General features: G+C 40.1%; 3 protein-coding genes across 4 annotated transcripts; 1 reads left to right on the top strand and 2 right to left on the bottom strand.

Annotated features, from left to right (window-relative positions):
* Window positions 1-233: 233 nt before the first annotated feature.
* RB195_006893 (uncharacterized protein) lies at window positions 234-7982 on the bottom strand (the record flags this gene model as incomplete). Its single annotated transcript, XM_064180231.1, has 28 exons — window positions 234-472; window positions 694-775; window positions 852-938; window positions 990-1061; window positions 1124-1282; window positions 1418-1549; window positions 1638-1694; window positions 1777-1870; window positions 2463-2606; window positions 2665-2733; window positions 3358-3453; window positions 3532-3627; window positions 3814-3947; window positions 4325-4395; window positions 4456-4538; window positions 4638-4830; window positions 4885-4984; window positions 5139-5246; window positions 5317-5380; window positions 5444-5652; window positions 5748-5805; window positions 5859-6013; window positions 6069-6212; window positions 7255-7398; window positions 7457-7563; window positions 7618-7672; window positions 7735-7833; window positions 7908-7982. The coding sequence occupies 28 exons, from the start codon at window positions 7980-7982 to the stop codon at window positions 234-236; spliced, it is 3126 nt and encodes a 1041-aa protein (XP_064037119.1).
* A 391-nt stretch (window positions 7983-8373) lies between these two features.
* On the bottom strand, window positions 8374-13941 carry RB195_006891 (uncharacterized protein; the record flags this gene model as incomplete). Of its 2 annotated transcripts, XM_064180229.1 has the most annotated exons (10): window positions 8374-8517; window positions 8578-8695; window positions 9275-9449; window positions 9503-9590; window positions 9665-9774; window positions 9831-9962; window positions 10685-10856; window positions 10916-11018; window positions 11407-11461; window positions 13917-13941. In XM_064180229.1, the coding sequence occupies 10 exons, from the start codon at window positions 13939-13941 to the stop codon at window positions 8374-8376; spliced, it is 1122 nt and encodes a 373-aa protein (XP_064037117.1). The 2 variants fall into 2 exon arrangements, with proteins under 2 accessions (XP_064037117.1, XP_013291871.1); XM_013436417.2 differs by lacking the exon at window positions 13917-13941 and having other exon boundaries at window positions 11407-11438.
* On the top strand, window positions 12471-13399 carry RB195_006892 (uncharacterized protein; the record flags this gene model as incomplete). Its single annotated transcript, XM_064180230.1, has 3 exons — window positions 12471-12576; window positions 12834-12945; window positions 13027-13399. The coding sequence occupies 3 exons, from the start codon at window positions 12471-12473 to the stop codon at window positions 13397-13399; spliced, it is 591 nt and encodes a 196-aa protein (XP_064037118.1).
* Window positions 13942-19155: the final 5214 nt, after the last annotated feature.

Below are 19155 nucleotides of genomic sequence, written 5' to 3'. Positions count from 1 at the left end.
TCGCTCTGATCCAAACCGACGCAACAGTCATCATTTAAAGAATAGGAGGCAAAATTGTTTGTCGTCAAAATGTATAGTCGCTTCCTTTTTCATTAAAAGCAGGAGATCCGTGAACCGCCTTATGAAGAAATCCAAGCTAATCTTGAATATTAAAACAACCGTATGAGTTACATGCCGACAATAATTTGAGTTCATCGAACATATGGAGAAACACTGAAGAACAAGATATGTCACTACTTGTGTCGCTTAGAAGGAGGGCCACCTTTGCTGCTGTGATGCCTTTTGCGGTCACGTTCCCGTTCCCGTTCTCGTTCATGTTGTCTCTTGCGATCACCGGCACCACCAGACTCCTCTTGGTCTCGCCGTTTGTCAGCCCGAGCTGCTTCCTCTTCCAAATCAGACCAGTCCTTTCCTTCGGACTCATCGGAGTCCAGTGAGCCCTCTTCATCACTGTCCTCTGATGTCGCATCTCCTACAAGAAGTGATGTTACGCGATATTTGAAGAAAAAGCAGATATTCACTTTTCAGCAGTAAAGTCTCATTTATGCATCTTCAGCTTTTAGTTCTCAACATGGTGCAAGATTATGGAACTGGTGAAGTTCGGAAACATTTTTACACCCACGATTGCATACTGTTATATGGCACGCTGAAAAAAAATCCCTATGATCAAAATCTCAACAAAACCGTTCTTACCTTCGCTTTCATCTTCGTCACTTTCATCTTCGCCAGATTCAGACTCACTAGGTGTATAAGCTTCCTCTGATTCACTTTCATCCTAAATCGTTCAATAAGTAGATGCTCCGTCAGAAAATAGTGTGAGAAGTAAAGATTCTAGGAGTAACTGCCCGTACCTCTGGCTCGTCCTCTTGATCCGAATCAGCACCGAGGAAGTTCCAACCCCCGGTTTCGAAGAACTCTTCTGGATCATCCGTAATGGTCTGAAAGTAATCCAAATGAGCGAGAATAAACGTATGGTATACAAAAAAGACCTTCATAATCTTTGGCCAGTTAAGGGATTGTATTCCTTCCGTGTAGCGCAAATCACTAGTATTCAGCCACTCCTGAATAAAAACTGTACGAATAGTAATGATAAAAGTAGGAAATGGACTAATAGGAGATTAACCTTAACACCATCCAGGCTGCTCATGGGGATTTGCTGCACCATTTGTGTCTTGCGATTGTAGTCTTTAAAAATGAACACCATATCGAAATTTTTCAATTGGAAGGATACTCGTTCAAAGTGGACTAACTCCACTTCATCCAGAGTTACGATGAATGGTGGCTAAAACAAAACAAGAATGACATTGGTGCTCATTTATGTACAATGTAATATGGGCAGGTAATATGAAAATAGGTTTGGGAAACCTTATAGTTCCACGAGTGGAAGCATCGTTAACATGGAACTGCAAATACTAACCCACTCAGTAAGATTGACCAAACAAGATGATGTAGGCTTTAGCATGCAGCTGGAGCGATGAGGGACACCAAGGAAACCAAGTTCGCTGAACGGACAGTCAAAATCGAACTGATCGTTCGTTTGTTTGACGACCTGAACTTCATTTGGAACAGAGAATGAAAACATGGACAAACGGAGAAGAACAAGCCGAAAAGAAGGAAAGATATAAAAAAAAACTGACTTTATCACAGAAATTCTGGAACGTTTGATTCAGTTTTCTTCGCATTTCGCGCTCCATCTGGAAAGAAAAAAAGCACACATAGTCATATCAAACAAAACATAAAGAATAAGTTGAAATAACCTGCTTATAAGTTACCTACCTGTTCGCTTTGTACATCATCTCGATCTTGCATATGATGATATTTACCAAGATCAGTAGTGATTTCTCCAACCTCCGTGTAGAACTGGATATCCCTGAAAAAGTTAAACATTCATAGGAAGAACGTTGAACTGATGAGAATGGTGTACCACACCCCTCATTGCTGCTGCTTTTACTAGCTTGTAAAGTGAAAACTGACGATCTGATGTTTTCCAAAAATTTTGCTACCCGGTTCACCGGGTTTTTCTGGAACCAGATAGTCTTTCAAATCCCATTATAGAGCAGACCTGCATTTTCAAAAAAAAAAAAATCCCCTAGGTTTTCTTCTTAGAGAGTTGCTGCGCGGAAACTGCTTGACAAGGACAAAAAAAAAGTTGACTCACTCCTATATAGCAAATACAATAACATATAAGCCTGCACAGTGATCGTTCAGCATTGGATTTCGGTTCACTTTTGATCTTCAAATAAAACGGAATTTTTCCAAACAGTATGCATCATTTTAGGAAGGATATGAATGACTAGGGGATAATGCTCTGAGCGAATTCGGTGGATTTCGTACGAGTGAATAGGTCTATTTTGTGAGGTGATTTTTTTTTTAGAAATCCACTTAGCGCGCTTTCTTTCCATCAATCATACAGCTTCTAATACGATGTGGTATGAGTATGAGAAGCATTGATTACAACTCACTTGTACTTCTTTTTCCCCCACAGTACCGGATGTTTAAGGTGGAAGTGCAACAAAATTATCATCTCGTTATCACATGGCTGGAAGAAGGCGTGTTTGATATTATTATACAACACATCGATTCGGTCGCCGCGTAGAGAAGTGTATCTAAAATCATTAATAAGAATGAATGAAAACAAACATCTGCTAGAATCTATTTACTCACCGGAATCCATTTATATGTGCTTCCAACGAGCCAGATATTCGTTTTGCAATTATGTTCGGTCGCACAAACCTAAAAACTGAATTATTCCAAAATCCGTGTTAAAGGTGGCGTATTACCAAACTGAAGATACTCTAACTGAATACGTAGGGGTAAGGGTGTAGTTCACGAATATGAGCGTGACTGTGTTTAGCACTAAAAGTTGATTGAAGTGAACAAGAAATCTATGCGATTACACTTCAATTTAGAATAGTTTGATTTTTATGAACGCATGCGCAGTCTACAGAATGAATTGCGGGGATTATCCGATGTATCGAGTCCCTACTTTTAACCTCCCCAGGAAAGTTGGGTACCAATATATCAACCTCAGGTGAATGAATGGGTCGGCTAACTCTACGGCTGTTTTGGACCATTTGAAAGGCTATGATAGTGATATGATTGGGCAAACGAGAGAGTTTCTGGTGCTTAGCCGCTTCATATTAGCTTAATTGAGGGCGTTCAATGACGACAGAACTGCCTTTGTTCTATCGCTAACAAGTTGCATGTGTTCAACGAAGGCTGTTTGTCACGCCTTTCTGTTACTAGGTTATTAGGCGTAATTGAGCGTAATCACGACCATGCTTGCGAACTTTTACATCTCTTCGTGGATCTCAACCTCGTTAATTTCATCGAAGTTAAAGTGAAGAAAGAACTCACAGATCCTTTAGCTTGGGATTTGCTTTTGCCTGGCTAAGGATAAGCTTATCCTGTTTCACGGCTCCCTCTTTCTCACGTTCTTCAGCTTCCTCCGTTCTAAATCGAAGATTTATAGATGAATTCAACAAAAAGAAAAAATCACAAAAAAAAAGTTTCACATGTCACGAATCACACCTGAAACGTTTTTGTATCTCCTTGATAAGCCTGAATGCAGTTGTCAAATTGTTGCTCGGCGCGCTAACTTCTCCATGTTCCTTGACGTTGCTAGCTCTGAGAAATTTTTAGATTTTGGGGATAGATTAGGAAGTCAGAAGTAGCCTATCCAGCTGGACATCGATGCTTTTTTTACAGAGTCACAAATATCTCACTGATAATTACACTGCACAGTCACAAAGAGAATGTTAAGTGAAAAGTATTTAATTAGGTCCTAATGTTAAAAAAAAACCTCACACTCACCTATACGTAAGCTCTTTAAGATATGTAGCCAAAGGATTCGGGAACTGTGCGGTTTCTTTTCCAATCTGGGAGCCAGGGTGGGCGAAGTTGATACGAAGGTACGTAAAATCACCTTCCACAGATTGTGAACAATTCTAGAAATAATGAAGGGTGTAGCAGCATATATTTAAGGTTTGAAAACATGCTAAACAGCACAAGGTTAGAGAAACTGAAAAAAAGATATGATGCTAGCGAAAACCAAAATATCAACAGCAAAGAAGCATATATTTATCCTGGGGGTACCTGAATCTGGACACCACACAACACAACACTGCTTTCCCGCAACTTATAACATTAGGATTAACATGACATTCTCAGCAACAGAGAACTTGCAAATGCAAAATGATCATCTGGTTGTTTTACATCCATTATGGTTCTGGTGCTTTGCTTTCCCTTCCTTATCTTTTTCTCTCCCTCTCTCCCCCTGCGAAACCTTATTTGGAAATTTGAACAAAGACTAAAGAAGATGTACCTTGATCATTGAGATATGGAATGGAACAGGAACACCAAAAATTGGTAGAATTATGGTGTCATGACGTTTATCTAAAATATGAAATGATTAAAAAGCAACTACAAACACGTTAAAGAAGTGAAACCACGAACCAACGAATATGTTTAATTTGTTGATTTCCGTATCGACCGGGAACTTTTCGTAAGATTTATATGAGACATTCGATTTCTTAATTCTGAACAGAAAAAACCATGAGTCAATTGTCAAAATGACGAAGTAGACTCCAAGAATATTGCTTAGCGAAAATGAAGTTGAGGAGTATACTAAAGCATACTTCTTTGCCTCGCTAGCACCACTGGCCTGCGCAAGTCGTTGCCGCGCAGCGTCGTTCAGTTGCTGAGCCAGTAGTTTCTGATGCTCTTTTCTCTTATCTTCATTAGTAGCTTTGTTTCTAGTCTGATCTGACAACACAACACTACGCTTTCCGCGACCGAGCTCCTCTGTGTTTTCTTTATTGGAGTCTTTCGCTAGAAACAAAGAATTGTGAGTCCAAATACTTAGTACTCAACAGTAAAACTTACCATCTTCTTCCTCCTCTTTGAATCTAATCACACTATTTTTCAACCGGCTTTTGGCTCGTTCTGTGAGAATTTCATTTGACCCTTCACTTTTTATGAGAACCTGTAAATGATGCAATTGACATTTTTTGTAGCCGCCGATTATTAAAAAAAGGGGATTAACCGTGTTTTTATGATTAGCTTTGACATCATCGCTTACTCGTTTAAACAATTTGAACGTTCTCAATGCAAACTGACAAATTTGTGTTAATACTCACAGTATCCGACAGCGCGATTGTGACGCTTTTTCCAGCATCGTCTTTCGCCTTAGTGTTAGTCAATCCTTCAACTCCGGCAGATACAATGAAAATCATACCTGGTTTAACCTAGAAAAGAAAGCGAGTAAAAAATATGTCTGTTGTGACAATTCTGAAAAAATTTGCAAGGAAAAGATACCTTCTCTTCGCATTTGGGGCTAATTGTTAAAGCACCCTCACGGAACTCGATACCCGTTACAAATCTAGACAAATATTTTAAGGATTCAGAAATGGAAGCAAATGAGCCGTTCGAAACAGAAATTCACCCAAAATCTTTCTTATAAAGTTTGTCGGCGATATCAGGACATTTCTCGCGGAAGACCTTTATTCCAACTAGATACACGTCACAAAGCCTTGCACCCGGTTTTAAAGCCTCCACTACAGCTGCCTGGGTGGCGAGAAGTCCTTCGTAAGCCTCTTCAAGATTTTTCGAAGGCTCCACCATCAATGTTCGTGTTAGATTAGTACAATAGTTCTTAAATTTGAAGTTATAGATGAGTTTGCAAAAATTGCTGAACTGCAGTACAAACGTGTACTGTAACAGAACGAACAAAAGAACAAGCTTCTGACCTCAAGTCGTGCTCCAAGTGATGTTACAATAACGCCGAAATGAAGGAGTTTGTCCGAACTACAACATATTGTTCTTAGAAAATAAACTGACAAAACAAAAACAGTAATGACCTTTCGGTGCTCCATTTTAAAGAGTAACTTCCGCCACTCATTATGATTGGATTGTAGCAGGTTTCAATTGTCTTATTCTTCGCCAACTGTCCTTGCACTTTCAATGATCCGATTTCCGAATCTATTTCATTTGCAAGTCGTGAATGTTTCACTTTCTTAAAACGAATATGACGAGAAAACTGATCTGATGAAAAAGATGACATGCGGTACCTTTTCTTGATCAATTGCTTCAATGAACTTTTTTCGCGCGTAGCTCCATGCATTAACGGTTGCCATGGCTGAACTTCTGCATACTTCGATTTCAGGGTCGTCTTTCACAGCAAATACATGAACGAAAGCAGCAGATAGGTCGATCTGCAACAACATTGCTAGGCACGTATAAAATATGAAGAAAAGAATCACTAGTATATCATGAATTAGAAATTTGAGGATGTTGAGTTGACATGCTACGTTGATTATGAACTAGCTCAGACAAAGCGATTGAGGGAAAATAATAGGACCATTTTCGGTTTATAAATCTGGTACAGTTAGGAAAGGATAGACGATAAAGTGTGGCGTTAATCGATCCCTTTGGGATGCGCCACCGCGTTCACTTCAATTCAGAATTGTTTGGACTTAGAACCGCATAACTAGCCTGTACTTGCGAGCGTTAGCCGATGTATAAAGTCAGTGTTTTTATGCTCCCAAACAATTCTGGTATCAATTTATCGATCCCAGAGGAATGAAAGAATTCGTCGTTAGCACTAAGACTTCTGATATTGTTAATACAACTCGAAAAAGTGCTTCTTTTTCGAGTTGTATTAACAAACTACTAAAAATCAGGAATGTGGGTAGAAAAAACATCAGAGCATTGGATGTGCATACAAAGAGCTGTCATTCTGCACCATAAAAAGCGAAAATCCTTCATTCCATTTTTTTAAAGAAATTAGATAGTTTTCGTTTTCTAAGAGAAAAGAACCCATCAAAATCTGAAGTGAGAACTCGTTCTGCATCCATGTGAAAATTCTGCGTTCTTTGCGAAAGAAAAGCGTGTTTACGGAGACGAGAAGACGTCTACACAGAAGAACAAGAGGAACTATTAACTTCAGAGACTCTGTTTTTCTTTTTTTGGAAAATGGCACAATCATGGAATCGTCGGATCAGCTAAACTCTGTAGATAGCGTCCAAGGAACGTAGGAAAAGTTCACTTTGAAGCTAGCCGCGATGTTTCGAAGCTTGTGCGTTGAATCTGCATTAGTTTTGCGCCTGACAATTCCGAGTGGTTGATGCACTGTCAAGATTATTTTGTGGAAGGAAAGCAGTTCACGTGCTGGTTTGTTCCAATCTTATACAAGTTGCGAAACACCTATCAGGGCAACTCCGAAAAATATAGTGGCGGAATGAAAAGTAAACCAACTTTTTCAACACCAGAAAAAGCTTTCTGCCAGTCGTTGCAGAAATCGGAATCAAAGGTATCCTTTGCAAAGTACCCAACTTTATTTCCTGCATCATTTTTTATGTATCCAAGCAACTTCGCGAAGTTGGCGGCATCTTTATCTGACTGTACGAATTTATCTGTGAAAAATATATGTAACAAAAACTAAAAATTATCAGTTCACCTTATCCCTATGAATCGGTGTCACTGGTGGTACTACTCCAACAAATTCGTCAGATTTCACACTGTTGAAATAATCTGCTTTTCTGTTGCTGGCCAACACATAAATGCCTTCAAAGTTTACAGTGTAAAAACAACACAGAGTGTAGGGAAACATTTACACACCTTTTTTCGTAAATAGCATCAAAGTATCTAGCAATTCGGTGTTCAACATCCAAATCTGAAAACAGTTACTTTCAGAATTATTAGTAACATTACCTCTCACCTACAAAGGCTGTGCACCTGAAATGCCTTCGATTTGGAGTACTGCACTGCTCCCTCATCTTGTCCTACCAAAACGACTAAACCTTCTACATCTCCAAGGCCATACAAACCTTCATTCTGAATGCCAGAACTAAGTCTGAGAGAGAAAGTAGCTCGCTTCTTTAAGAAAAATGAGCAGACTAAATACAAACCCATGTCTCGTAGAGAGTAGTTGCATGCCGAAGAAACAGGTCTTTGTCTGCCGTTAACACCTTTTTCTCCGGCATTCCTGCTCAAAAATGGTTTTCTTCAAGGGCAAAAGAGAAAAACAAAACGTATAAAACACAGTAGCAAATCAGGTCGTAACCTGTCATCTGTACAATTTCTCAAATCTCGAATTTTTAAACTCCTGAGCATAAAACTATGCACCAGAGTGGTATTATTAGAGTCTCGTTAGTTCGCAGTCATTGTATGGTACACATCAACTCAATACAAGTAGGACTAGACGTTTACAACTGTAAAAAAAAATAACAAGTCAATGTACACAATGAATAATAATTCAATGTATGTAACCCTGTTACGAGAGACACCAGCTGACCTACTTTTAAAAATAAGTAATATTAAGAGCTATCACAGATGACTTGTGAGCAGGTAGTGGTGTTTGTACTACATGAAGGGTCAAGTCGTCGATTCTTCTTGAAGTTGGGCTTCAGAGCAATCACTAAGATTGGTTGTTTCTGATCCAACAAAAACTGATTGAAGAACGTCATTGAATGCCTCTGGGGCATCTGCGTAGACATGGTGGCCAGCACCGCGGATAATCTAGAAACCAAAGAAAGCAATTAAGCTGTTATTGAAAAAAAATAGAATAGCAAAAAGTACTTGTACGTCCACATAACCATTTCGCTGCGCTTGAATGTCAAAGGCCGGTCCTGGATCGATCCAGCTCTTACTTCCATATATGAATGTAACAGGCACTGAATCCACTATACCATTAAATCTAAAAACAGTTGCTAGAATTTCCGAATAGGCAGAACTAATGAGACATTAATCAACATTCACAAGTTTTGTTCACAGGTCACAACAGTTTTCAGATGTGTAGTTTCAAGTAGACAAGTACGAGGCTGCATTACATCATGGAAATCATTCACAATTGTTTTGAGTATGAAGTCGTTACGTGCTCGATCTTCAATATAAGTCACAAAGGCGCAAATTAACAGATAGCCTGAGCTTATACAATCTTACTCCCACAGTGAAAAAGGATTCGTATGTTTACCGCAGTGTCGTCGTTATAAGCACTACAGTTTGTTAAGCAGACAGTATTCATATTCATTTAATTTTAAGGATTTGCGTAACAACCTGAGAACTTGAATGTCCAAAAAGCAGGCTTTATATTGAGCCAGAAACAGATGAGGGCTAAGGAGTGATTAGTTGCAATATTTCACACTTACAGACACCATACCATAACACTTTTTGATTCGTGGAAATTTCGATGCCTGCATTTTGCGAAAGATTTCCGTCAAAATAGCTGGCATATTAAAGTCATGATAGCTTCGAAACTGAAACTGTCAATAAATACCTTTTGATCATTGGGCGCTTTGCCCAGCCAAATGGAAGAGTCATGCTTTTAAAGGCAGTTTCTCCAGTAGGCTTTCGGGCATTACAGTGGTACAAATACTCATAAATGTCATCTGGATTTTCGCTTTTGTAACGATGACGCAAGTCTGGACGCAATTTCTTCACAATAGTTGGACCTGTAAAGAGGATAGGATAGGAACAAATAAAAAGGAAACATGAAATGAAGCACCATATGGTCCTGCGACTCGCAGGGTAGCGAGTGGATTGAAGTACGACAAAACTCCTCCAATGAAAACCATCCAAGGATAAGGAGTTATCTGATGCATCGAAGTAAAATTTACTCAAAACAAATTGTACGCGAGAAGTAAAAATAATTTCGAAAGAAGCTTACCTGCTTCTCAGTTGGTGTGATCTTTTCTGGGAACCCCCACGGGTCAACAAGTACAAGATGTTTCACACGATGAGGATGTTCCAGAGCGTAGGAAGAAGCCAGATAAGCTCCTAAAAACCAATATTTTCGGCAGACTGTTCGGCATAGCTGACCTTCTAGCACAAACCGAAAGAATGAGCCACAAGGTACATTTTTTCAATGCCCATCGATTTCCTCCAATCTTCAATAGACTCAACCATCTCTAGTTCAGCCAATGTAGGATCATTACTGAATCGGGGCCGCGAAGAACGACCAAAACCTGTAACAACACGGGGATATTTCTGAGCTTCTCTTAAAAAGTTTGTTTAAATTCATAAAGAAAATTTAGGCACGGGACCTACATAATATTTCTGCTCAGTTTTCGGGACGCTACGGATACATCGTTGTCACCCGGGCAACCATAAATGTCAGGGCTATATTTTTTATAAACGTAGTGAACTGGGCAGTGTTGTAAATTTGTTCGTTTGAACAACTGCATTTTATTTCATTTAGATATTCTCCACACTACGATGCTTTTAAAGGCAAAAAAGGTAGAGAAAGGAGTCTTAGGTTGCGGGGTCAGGCTGGTTCCGCTCACCTCTCCCTGCTGGTCGTTAAAAAAACCGCGTGGAAGGTTCCGTTTTCCACCACGATTTCAGTTGGAACACACCACCCTTGTGCACGCGCCGCGTTCAGTTGCACAGCGTCGACGAAACCAATGAATAGGTTGAGGGGACTAGGATGTATACAGAGAGACGTTCTAACGTAGGAACTAAGCGGTTTCCAAGCCGTTTTTTTTAGGACAATTAGGGAGAGGTGAGTGGAACCACACCGGATTCTGGAATCTACAACTCCATCTCTAGCTTTTCCCGCGTATTCCCTCACCACATCGGATTCGAGGTTTGCTGCCTTCGACGACAACGAATTAAATAAATCAATCGAGTATAATTAACACCTGTTTATAAAGCCAAGACAACGAAAAAGTATGAAATAGTGACACACCTAAAAGGTCGAATGCGTGAACTGTATGATATCTGGCTATCGCAGTTATGTTCGCACTCCATACGGCAACTCCGGCTCCGAATCCATGTACAAGCACCACTGGATCGTCCGATTTCTTTTCGTCAGTCGACTCCGTAGTTATTGTGTATACCTCGCTTCCTTTGAATCGAATCTTAAAGAATTGTAAGGAAATAAAATAAGGGCATATACGAACTGATATCAAAAACAAACCGGAACAAATCGAGAGATAATTTGAGCGCCAAACGTTGCAAACAAACGCGTTTCAGCCTCTGCTAGCTTCGCCATGGATGATCTAGTCCATCCGAACCAGTCGCTGAAATAGCGTTGAAGATAGGGCTTCAACCGAACACAAATATAGCATAAAATGGCGAAGAATAGATTTCGTACGATCAATTACCATTTTTTCAATTGTAAGAAAAAATATCACAATACTTTTTTATTTGCTGCGATTTTACAGCTACAGAAATCAGGGAAGGCGGCGCTTATTAATAAAACCACCGCAATCACGGTGTTTCGAAGGAAAAATCCTGAGGAATGAAAGCATTGAAACTGGATGTTTTGATGTGCATGAGGAAGGAATATGATCGATCGGAATAGGCTTCATTATGCACTATCCAACCAACGCAATTAATGAACATCCAAGCATATCAAATATATGAGACTTCTTTTTCCTAATTCTAGACTTTGATGTGAACGCTTGCCTTATTATGCAGCTTTTCTCCTCCACATCCATTACTATGACATAGCACTTGTCGCCTGGAATAAGTATGTTAAGCAAGAAAAGAGAAAAAAAAACTAGTAAGCAAGAGTAACAACTCGCGGCTAATAGAGATCTGAAAAGAAAAGATGAAAAGAAGAAAGAAAACAAGGAAAAGCTGAATGAAACCAGATTTGACGAAGAAGAGGTGAGAAGACGAAGGTTAGCTGCCTCCGGCCAAATGGTGAGGAGAATACTATTGGAGAGTTGTGTTATAGTTCTTCGATGTCCTCAAGTCCAAATCAATTGGTGTTCCTTCTTCGTTGAGAGAACGATACGAAACCCACGACTATTGGAACAAACATACAAGTCACTTTGACTAATCCTATCACCAAAGGGACCTTTACAGAGAAGAATAATGGATATCTGAGAGCGGCAAACCACAACAAATTACCACAATTCGAGAAATAATGTGATCCTGTGCTTCGTTTTCTTTCGAGTTCCTCAAAACCGTTATCTTTGAAAACTGCCGTTTCCCATCATCGATTGATGCTTGCAAGCAAAGGAAATCGCGCCCTTAAACTTCCAAAAATGATTGCTAGAGCTTAGTCACACGTACATCCAATTCGTTTTTCGAAAAAAAAAAGTTTCATCCAAAGCTCCCTACGAGAAGTGTGGATAAACTACAGGATTATTAGTCAAGTCCTTTGCAGACGAACCCCTTCAAACTACGCAAATCTAAAACTAGGATTTAATACCAATCGCCTATATGAGTCAAGATTGAAGTATTTGTAAGGAGACAGTATGTATCGAATACGCTTATGAAACACAATGACCCACCGCTACGGAATTACGCGCGAAAAGAAGACGCGCGCTGCTCGCACAATCAAATGGGATTTCTGTGGAATGCAACGCGTGCGTCAAGAAATGAGAGTTTTTCGTGGGTCCATGATTGTTAAATGTGACAAACATCAATGCCCACCGCCTGTAGATTTCAGGAAGATGAGGGGGAAGCACGCAAAACGAGTTGGGTTCTAAGCTTTGGTTGCATTCTTTCGATCAAGATGAATGGTTGTTGGACCATTTAACTATGTGACTCCCCCAGAAGTCCATAATGGACTGGTTTTGGAAGTATATGAACTTCCAGTTATTGGAAAACACTTGATACATGAAGGTAATTCCGGTAAAGAAAGGGTTGCTCTTCTATTACGGAGGATTCAAGTATCTTACTGTAACTTTTTAGTATCTGACCTTACTGTAGTTTTTATGTATCGACCTACCAGACGAAGGAGTCAGTGGGGCTCTCAAATTCCGATTTTTTTTTGTTGCAAATTTGCCAAGTCCTTGTCAGGGACCTGTAAGAGGAACTAACAATTAGCTGCTTTCGGCTTCAAGACACAACACGTTCTGACCAGGCATAGGAATATTCAGCTTCAAGACACATTTCTCCAAGAGGAACCGAGGAGTACGTCCTCAACCGAGAATCGACATGGCTGGCCTTAGAGACGAAGAACACACAACGAAATTCCGTCAGCGTGCATCTGTTCGTGCAGGAATGAGACCAGGAAGAAGCCTTACGATTCCTTTACAGATTCCTCTATAAAGTGTAACAAGGACACTGCAGGAGAAACGCTTCCGATTCTAAAGCCGAGGAAGAAGTTTGCCTCCGCATCTGCGATTTCTGCCAATTTCAACCAAGAAAGCCTCTGAGAAGGAAGTTACGTCGTCAACTACAACAAGACCGTGAAGACGAATGGAAATCAGGAGTGAAAAAGTTTGAAAAAGCGTGGGAGGAGAAGAACCCTCAGAAAGCCTATCCTTCACGGAAACAGTATAGCGGCAAGATCAAAAGGTGTTCTCCAGCGCTCAAAACTGACAATGAACCCGCTATCGATGAAACAACCCTACCAATGTGCATGAACCATTTTAACGTCTTTCTGAACCAGCAACTTGACCACGTCCACGGCCAACGTCCGCGGCCAACGAGGAACTACTGAGTCGGAAATTCTGGTCTGTATCTACAAGATAAAATGTGGAGAGTCTGGTGGAGATGATAGAACAAGAACAGTAATGCTGAGATCACTTTCTCCGCTTGGGATTCGTGAGATCACAAAGATCATCCGTTCAAAATATACCGAGGAAAGGATAACTGAGTCGTGGAGGCACGCTATTACTGTTCCTCTGCACAAGAAGTCATCCATCATCGAGGAATTTCATTACTGCCTGTTATGGACAAAGTTTTGAAGGATTGGGGTGGATGTAGTGAAGCGCTTAGAGGTTCCGCTTCCTGGACGATCGATTGGAGGTTCGAATCCGCCCTAGTGCTCACCAAGCCTTTCATCCCTCCGGGGTCGATAAATTGGTACCAGGCTTGTCTGGGAGGATAAAAACACTGTAAACCTCAAACGATTCGATTTGAAATGAACGTGGGCGCATCCCAAGTGAATTAATTAACCCAGACAGTTTATCCTTTATGCACAAAGTTTTAAAAAGTACTTTTCTGGACCTGCTTACCTAACATCATAAAGAAACAACGCATGACGAGCACGTCGTACGGATGACCAGGTGCTCATGGTCATGGGAGTATAGTTGGGTCAAAACGACAAGAACCACGTGCAGTTGCGTAAGCGGCGCGGTGGAGACAGCGATTGGAATCGAGTTGGGACCATGGCGAATTGCAAAATTAAAAGAATTGAAGCACTTGAGAGGATAAGTCACTGATAACTTTGATTTTTTCCAGGATCTGACGCTTGTAGGGGATAATTCCGAAACGTTAGCTGTTAGTTAATAAAGAAAGATCACTACCAATCATGGCTACAGCTCAAGCAAATCAATCAAAACACAAATATTTTCAACTAATTAATCATTTCAATTTAATTAGTTATTTTAGTTGAATCTGCAAATATTTCGAGTCCAAAGATAATCCGTTTATTCAAGAACTTGTATATCCATCTACATATGGTTGTAACTCTTTCAGAATATCTGATTTACATGCAACACTTCCTCTTAGCACTTCAATTACCAATTAAAAAATCTACAGATATTTAAAAACCAAAAAATCATTTGATAACGATTTGATTATGTCTTAGTTAAACTCCCACACTACATTGCGAAACTTGATAAACTAAATGAATATTTATAAATGCAAATTATTTCATTCAGATGTAACTATCATCAAATCTAACTAGAGGAACTATAACGCATATGACCTTACAATTGCTCCAGTTCATCAAGTGTTCCACAAGGTAGTAATAGTGAACCATTTCTTGCAGACCTTACACTTTCTTATTATGAGTACTTCATAACAAAGAGGAGGTTGTTGCTAATATTATAGACAATACTTACAAGAAAATTTTGAGTTTGAAAAAAACTAATAGTTCAAATTATAGATGTTGTTTTTTTAGATTCATATATTAAGGATTACAATAATGTTTTGTACACTTAACAATACAACAAAACAGATTCATTGTATTTACCAGTTTCTGGATTTGATTGGTCATGGTAATCCTTTCTTTTCTATTACTCTTGAGACTGCTATAGATGTTAGTATCTAGTCTGTCTTTGTGATCTCCTTGATTGTGTCTATCGAATCCACGTATATTGATTCCTCTTCGCTCCTTAATGTTCTATAAATAGCTCGGTCTTCTCTGTTTCTTTTCCTCCTTACTGAAGAGCCTCAAGAGTTAATTTATCTTATCTAACTTATTCACGTTCTGACTTTTATTTCTCATTACGTCTGAGGGTACAGGTGAAACGGAGATTTATTGAAGCTCTACACCATTACTCTTGTAATTCTATTCTTTAATGAAATTCTCAATAGATATATGTTCTGCCCTCTTTTCAAAGCGCTGTTCCCCTCGAATCGGACTGCTAAGGTGTTGTGCTCATTCCATCAGCCAGTAGTTGCTGAGAAATCACATAGAGCCACTGAAAGAAAGTTTTTGATGTTACTAATTTCCTCTGCGAAATTTTTTTCTGATGGTTCTTTGAGCAGGATTCTGATGTGCGAACTACTAAGCACTTACGTGTCTGAAAGAAAATACTGCGCCGAGTAAAGATGGAGGCCAGACTATTGCCAAAGAAATTATTGGGCGTGAGCTTTTGCAAGAAGGAGCGCTTTGCAAACCACCGAAGCAGGACCAAAACCTTCTCGAATCCAGCCATAGTACAAAAGTGCGAGTACACATTTAAAATGAAGGGAGCAATGCGAACCAGAATGTCACTTTTGTCTGAGCACTATTCAGACATCAATGTTAGAAGCTGAACGGAAAGCAGAGGTAGTCCATTGACGACGACAGCGATCTGGAAATACACAGCTCACACATCCTATTTTGCTTTGGAGCAGGTAACCAGTGTTCAATGTGCAAAACTGACTGCTGCAAAATGTCTGATATTAGTGTCCACCTCTACGTTTACGCAACATCTAGCTAGTCACTAGTGTACGCTACTAATTGTAGCTGTTGTAGTTTCCCATTTTCAGAGCCCTTTATTTGCATCAGTACAAAAAAATAGTTATTTTGCACCTAACGCACCTGTACATACACGTGCTGATTTCACTAAAATTGCATGTATGCTGTCTGCGAACCGATCATATGGTCACATTGTTTGCCCTCTCATTACTTGTTGTTTGCACTTCTTATTTTGATACCGGTCGTAATTTTTTTGTACGTACTAAGAGCACCTCACATGTACTACCTGAGAACTGTTAACAAAGCTTTATCTGACCTCTCACAGCATAATAAATTTGTATTTATATCCCACTGCTTGTTGATTGCATTGAAGAATATTTCATGTACATATGTTATACATACTAATTCTATTTTATATACATATATGTTACACATACTAACTACTATTCACTGTTTTTGGCCATTGTTTTTGTTCGAAATTACGTTTGTAACCACTGACATCTATTCGTGAACGTATAGCAGGTAATGATAACAATTACAATAAACATTCTTATAACAGTGCAAAATCGTCTCCATGCAAATGAAGATGAAAAATTGGAGACACAGGACGAAGAAACATAGTTTCAGTTCTGTAGTGTCGCTGAGACCTCTCTCTCTTTCGTTTCCATTTTTCCCTCAGCAAATCAGGATACGTATGTTTTCCAGAAAAGAGGGATTTCAGGCTAACACCAACTAGAACCAACTTCAGGTTAGAATGATCATGTTTGGAACACCTATGCTGTCCACCTTGAACAGCGTATGCATAACTACAACAACAACAAAAAATATTCCTACACAGACATGGCAAGACACGCGTTCTAGCGACAGAACTGCCCGGACCACTAAAGGCAGCGTATCACGATATTGACATGATAAGGAACCTACAGCGAAAGCGTGGAACTGGGATAGAAGATTGCGGAACCGCTTCAGCTCCTAGATACGTTAGGGTGCCTATTTGTCCCATTTGAAGAGGCTGATGAGAATAAATAACTGATCTTCGACCGCTCGCACTTGGATGCGACGTTGAGCAAGGTTAGCGCATTGCAAAAAAAAAATGTTGTGGCGCGATGCTTAGGAAACAGCGTCTTGCACGTAGTTTTTTGCACGGAAACCCACTGGCTTTTAACCGCCGCGCGGCTGGATGCAGCGCGTGTTCAAGGGTTGCGCGTTGCAAGGAAATCGTCGTGAAAAACGGAGTCTTTGACGACGTTTTTCTTTCACAACAACTAGGGAGATATGAGCGGGACCACCTCTGATCCCGCAATCTACAGCCCCACCTCTTGCTTGCCCAGAGATTTCCCTCACTATACCTTCCCTCAGGTTCGATATATGCTGCCTTTAAGTTCGTGTGCTGAGTTTTATTAACGGTACAAAGTACGGGATTCATTAGTTGATCATTCGCTGACTTGACTGCTAATGACTGGTGGGCGGTTAAAGGTACCATATAACGAAAGTGGCAATGTGGGATCTCTTATGGACTGTACAGAGTTTGGAGCGTGGAAAAGTGGGCGTGGCCGCGCTCAATTTCTCTTAATCGTCCTGAAAAACAGAGTCGCTTCACAACCAGATTTTTATTTCGATAAATCACCTTCTTCGGCGCTTGACATAAGCGATTCAATCCGTAACTCGACCTACCAAATCCTTTCACAACCGCAAAAGCAAAATACTTGGCTTTTTTGAACAGTAACTTCACGAGTAACAATATTCACCCTAGATTGGATGAAGCTTTAGTAGTTATGATGATGGATGATTACGAGAAGAAGTCCGAATGCTATATTTGGATATTTATTTATTCCGAAATCGAGAAAGCCATCCGAAATGTGCTCCGAGTTTTCACAATTGAGATACATCTTTCATGACGATTCACTTTATGGTAAGAGTTGAGGGCTAGGTTCTACATTTTCATGTTATACGTTTAATCTGACTTCAAAATCTACTCCGCTACGCCCTTCGTCTTCTATGGTCGCTTAAGGTTTGAGACACGAATATCTCATCAACCTTCCCTGCTTTTCAATAAATTCAATTCAACAATATCGAAGAGCATAAAGCTCAGAAAGTTCCAAAGTTTTGAACCTTGTAATGGTTATTGTGTAACAGCTTAGTAGTCGGAAATTTCGTGATATGTTTAGTCAGAACATAACCGTATTGGCTTGCGGCTCCGAAACAGAATAAAATTTGGCACTTTCTAATGTTAACTAGGGGTAAGCTTTTTCTTTTCAAACAACCATTTATGTCCCATCTTTCTCTTCTTTTTCCTTTCGAACGTTCTCTCCTTTTTCAGAGAACTTATTTGACGGAATCCAAGGTGATGCATTTGTTAAAATGCGAATACTTTAGTCAAACGCGAAACTCTTTGAACCAACGGTGCACTATGGCACATTCGAATGCATTTCCACCACCTCACGCTTTGGTTAAATTTTGAACTGGATCTGTGTGGGCAAGCTCGACTTCATCAGGAAACAAATATTCGAATTTCCTATTTCGACAGCACTATACGCTATATACTATACACTACACTTTATACGGTTTCTCCGAAATCAAACAAAATAAAGGCTCAAAGAATATGATGATCGACAGATTCACTTTACATTCTTGAGCTTTGAGACTTAGAAGTTTCGATTTGCTTGTATTACCCAAATAAAACACACTCTTATTTTCTATTTCTGGAATTTCATGTGCAATCGTTTAATATATCTTTACAAGTGAACGATCGATACCACATAGAGAAGCAGTAGCACAGATAACGTGCCCTTGCGAGGCATATTTCACACCTTATTAGACGATGAGGGGCGTTGGTGGACTAGGTGGCACAAGGCGAACGCAGCGCTATGCTCTGCCATTAAAGGCATCACCCCACGAGTCTGAGGTGGTGCAGATTTCAGGTGGAGTATTCGTATACGGGATGGGAGACTACGGAGAGGGAGGTGATTCCGTCCATTTCTTGCTAATTGCCGTAAAAAACGGCCCGGAAGATGCGGCGCCGCACAAGACTGGCGCGCTCCAACCTAACCTCTTGTACAAAATGGTGCGCTAAAACGAATGAAACCGTATCTTCCGGGCCGTTTTCTACGGCAATTAGGAAGAAATGGACGGAATCACCCTCCTCCCCATAATCTACGACCCCGTAGACGAATACTCCACCGAAAATCCGTACCACTCCAGATTCGTGGGGTGATGCCTTTAACTGCGACACAGCGCATTTAACGATCGCCGTTGCCAGTCATTTCTCCTAAGGATAAGTTGTCGCGAAAGCTGTGGGTACCTAAGATATGCACCCGTCTAAGACAGGTCACTGATGAAAACAA

This window comes from Necator americanus, chromosome I (assembly GCF_031761385.1).
Source record: "Necator americanus strain Aroian chromosome I, whole genome shotgun sequence".
NCBI classification, from domain to species: Eukaryota; Metazoa; Nematoda; class Chromadorea; order Rhabditida; family Ancylostomatidae; genus Necator; species Necator americanus.
The sequence above is the reverse complement of the archived record's forward strand: the minus strand, read 5'-3'. Positions and strand labels throughout refer to the sequence as shown.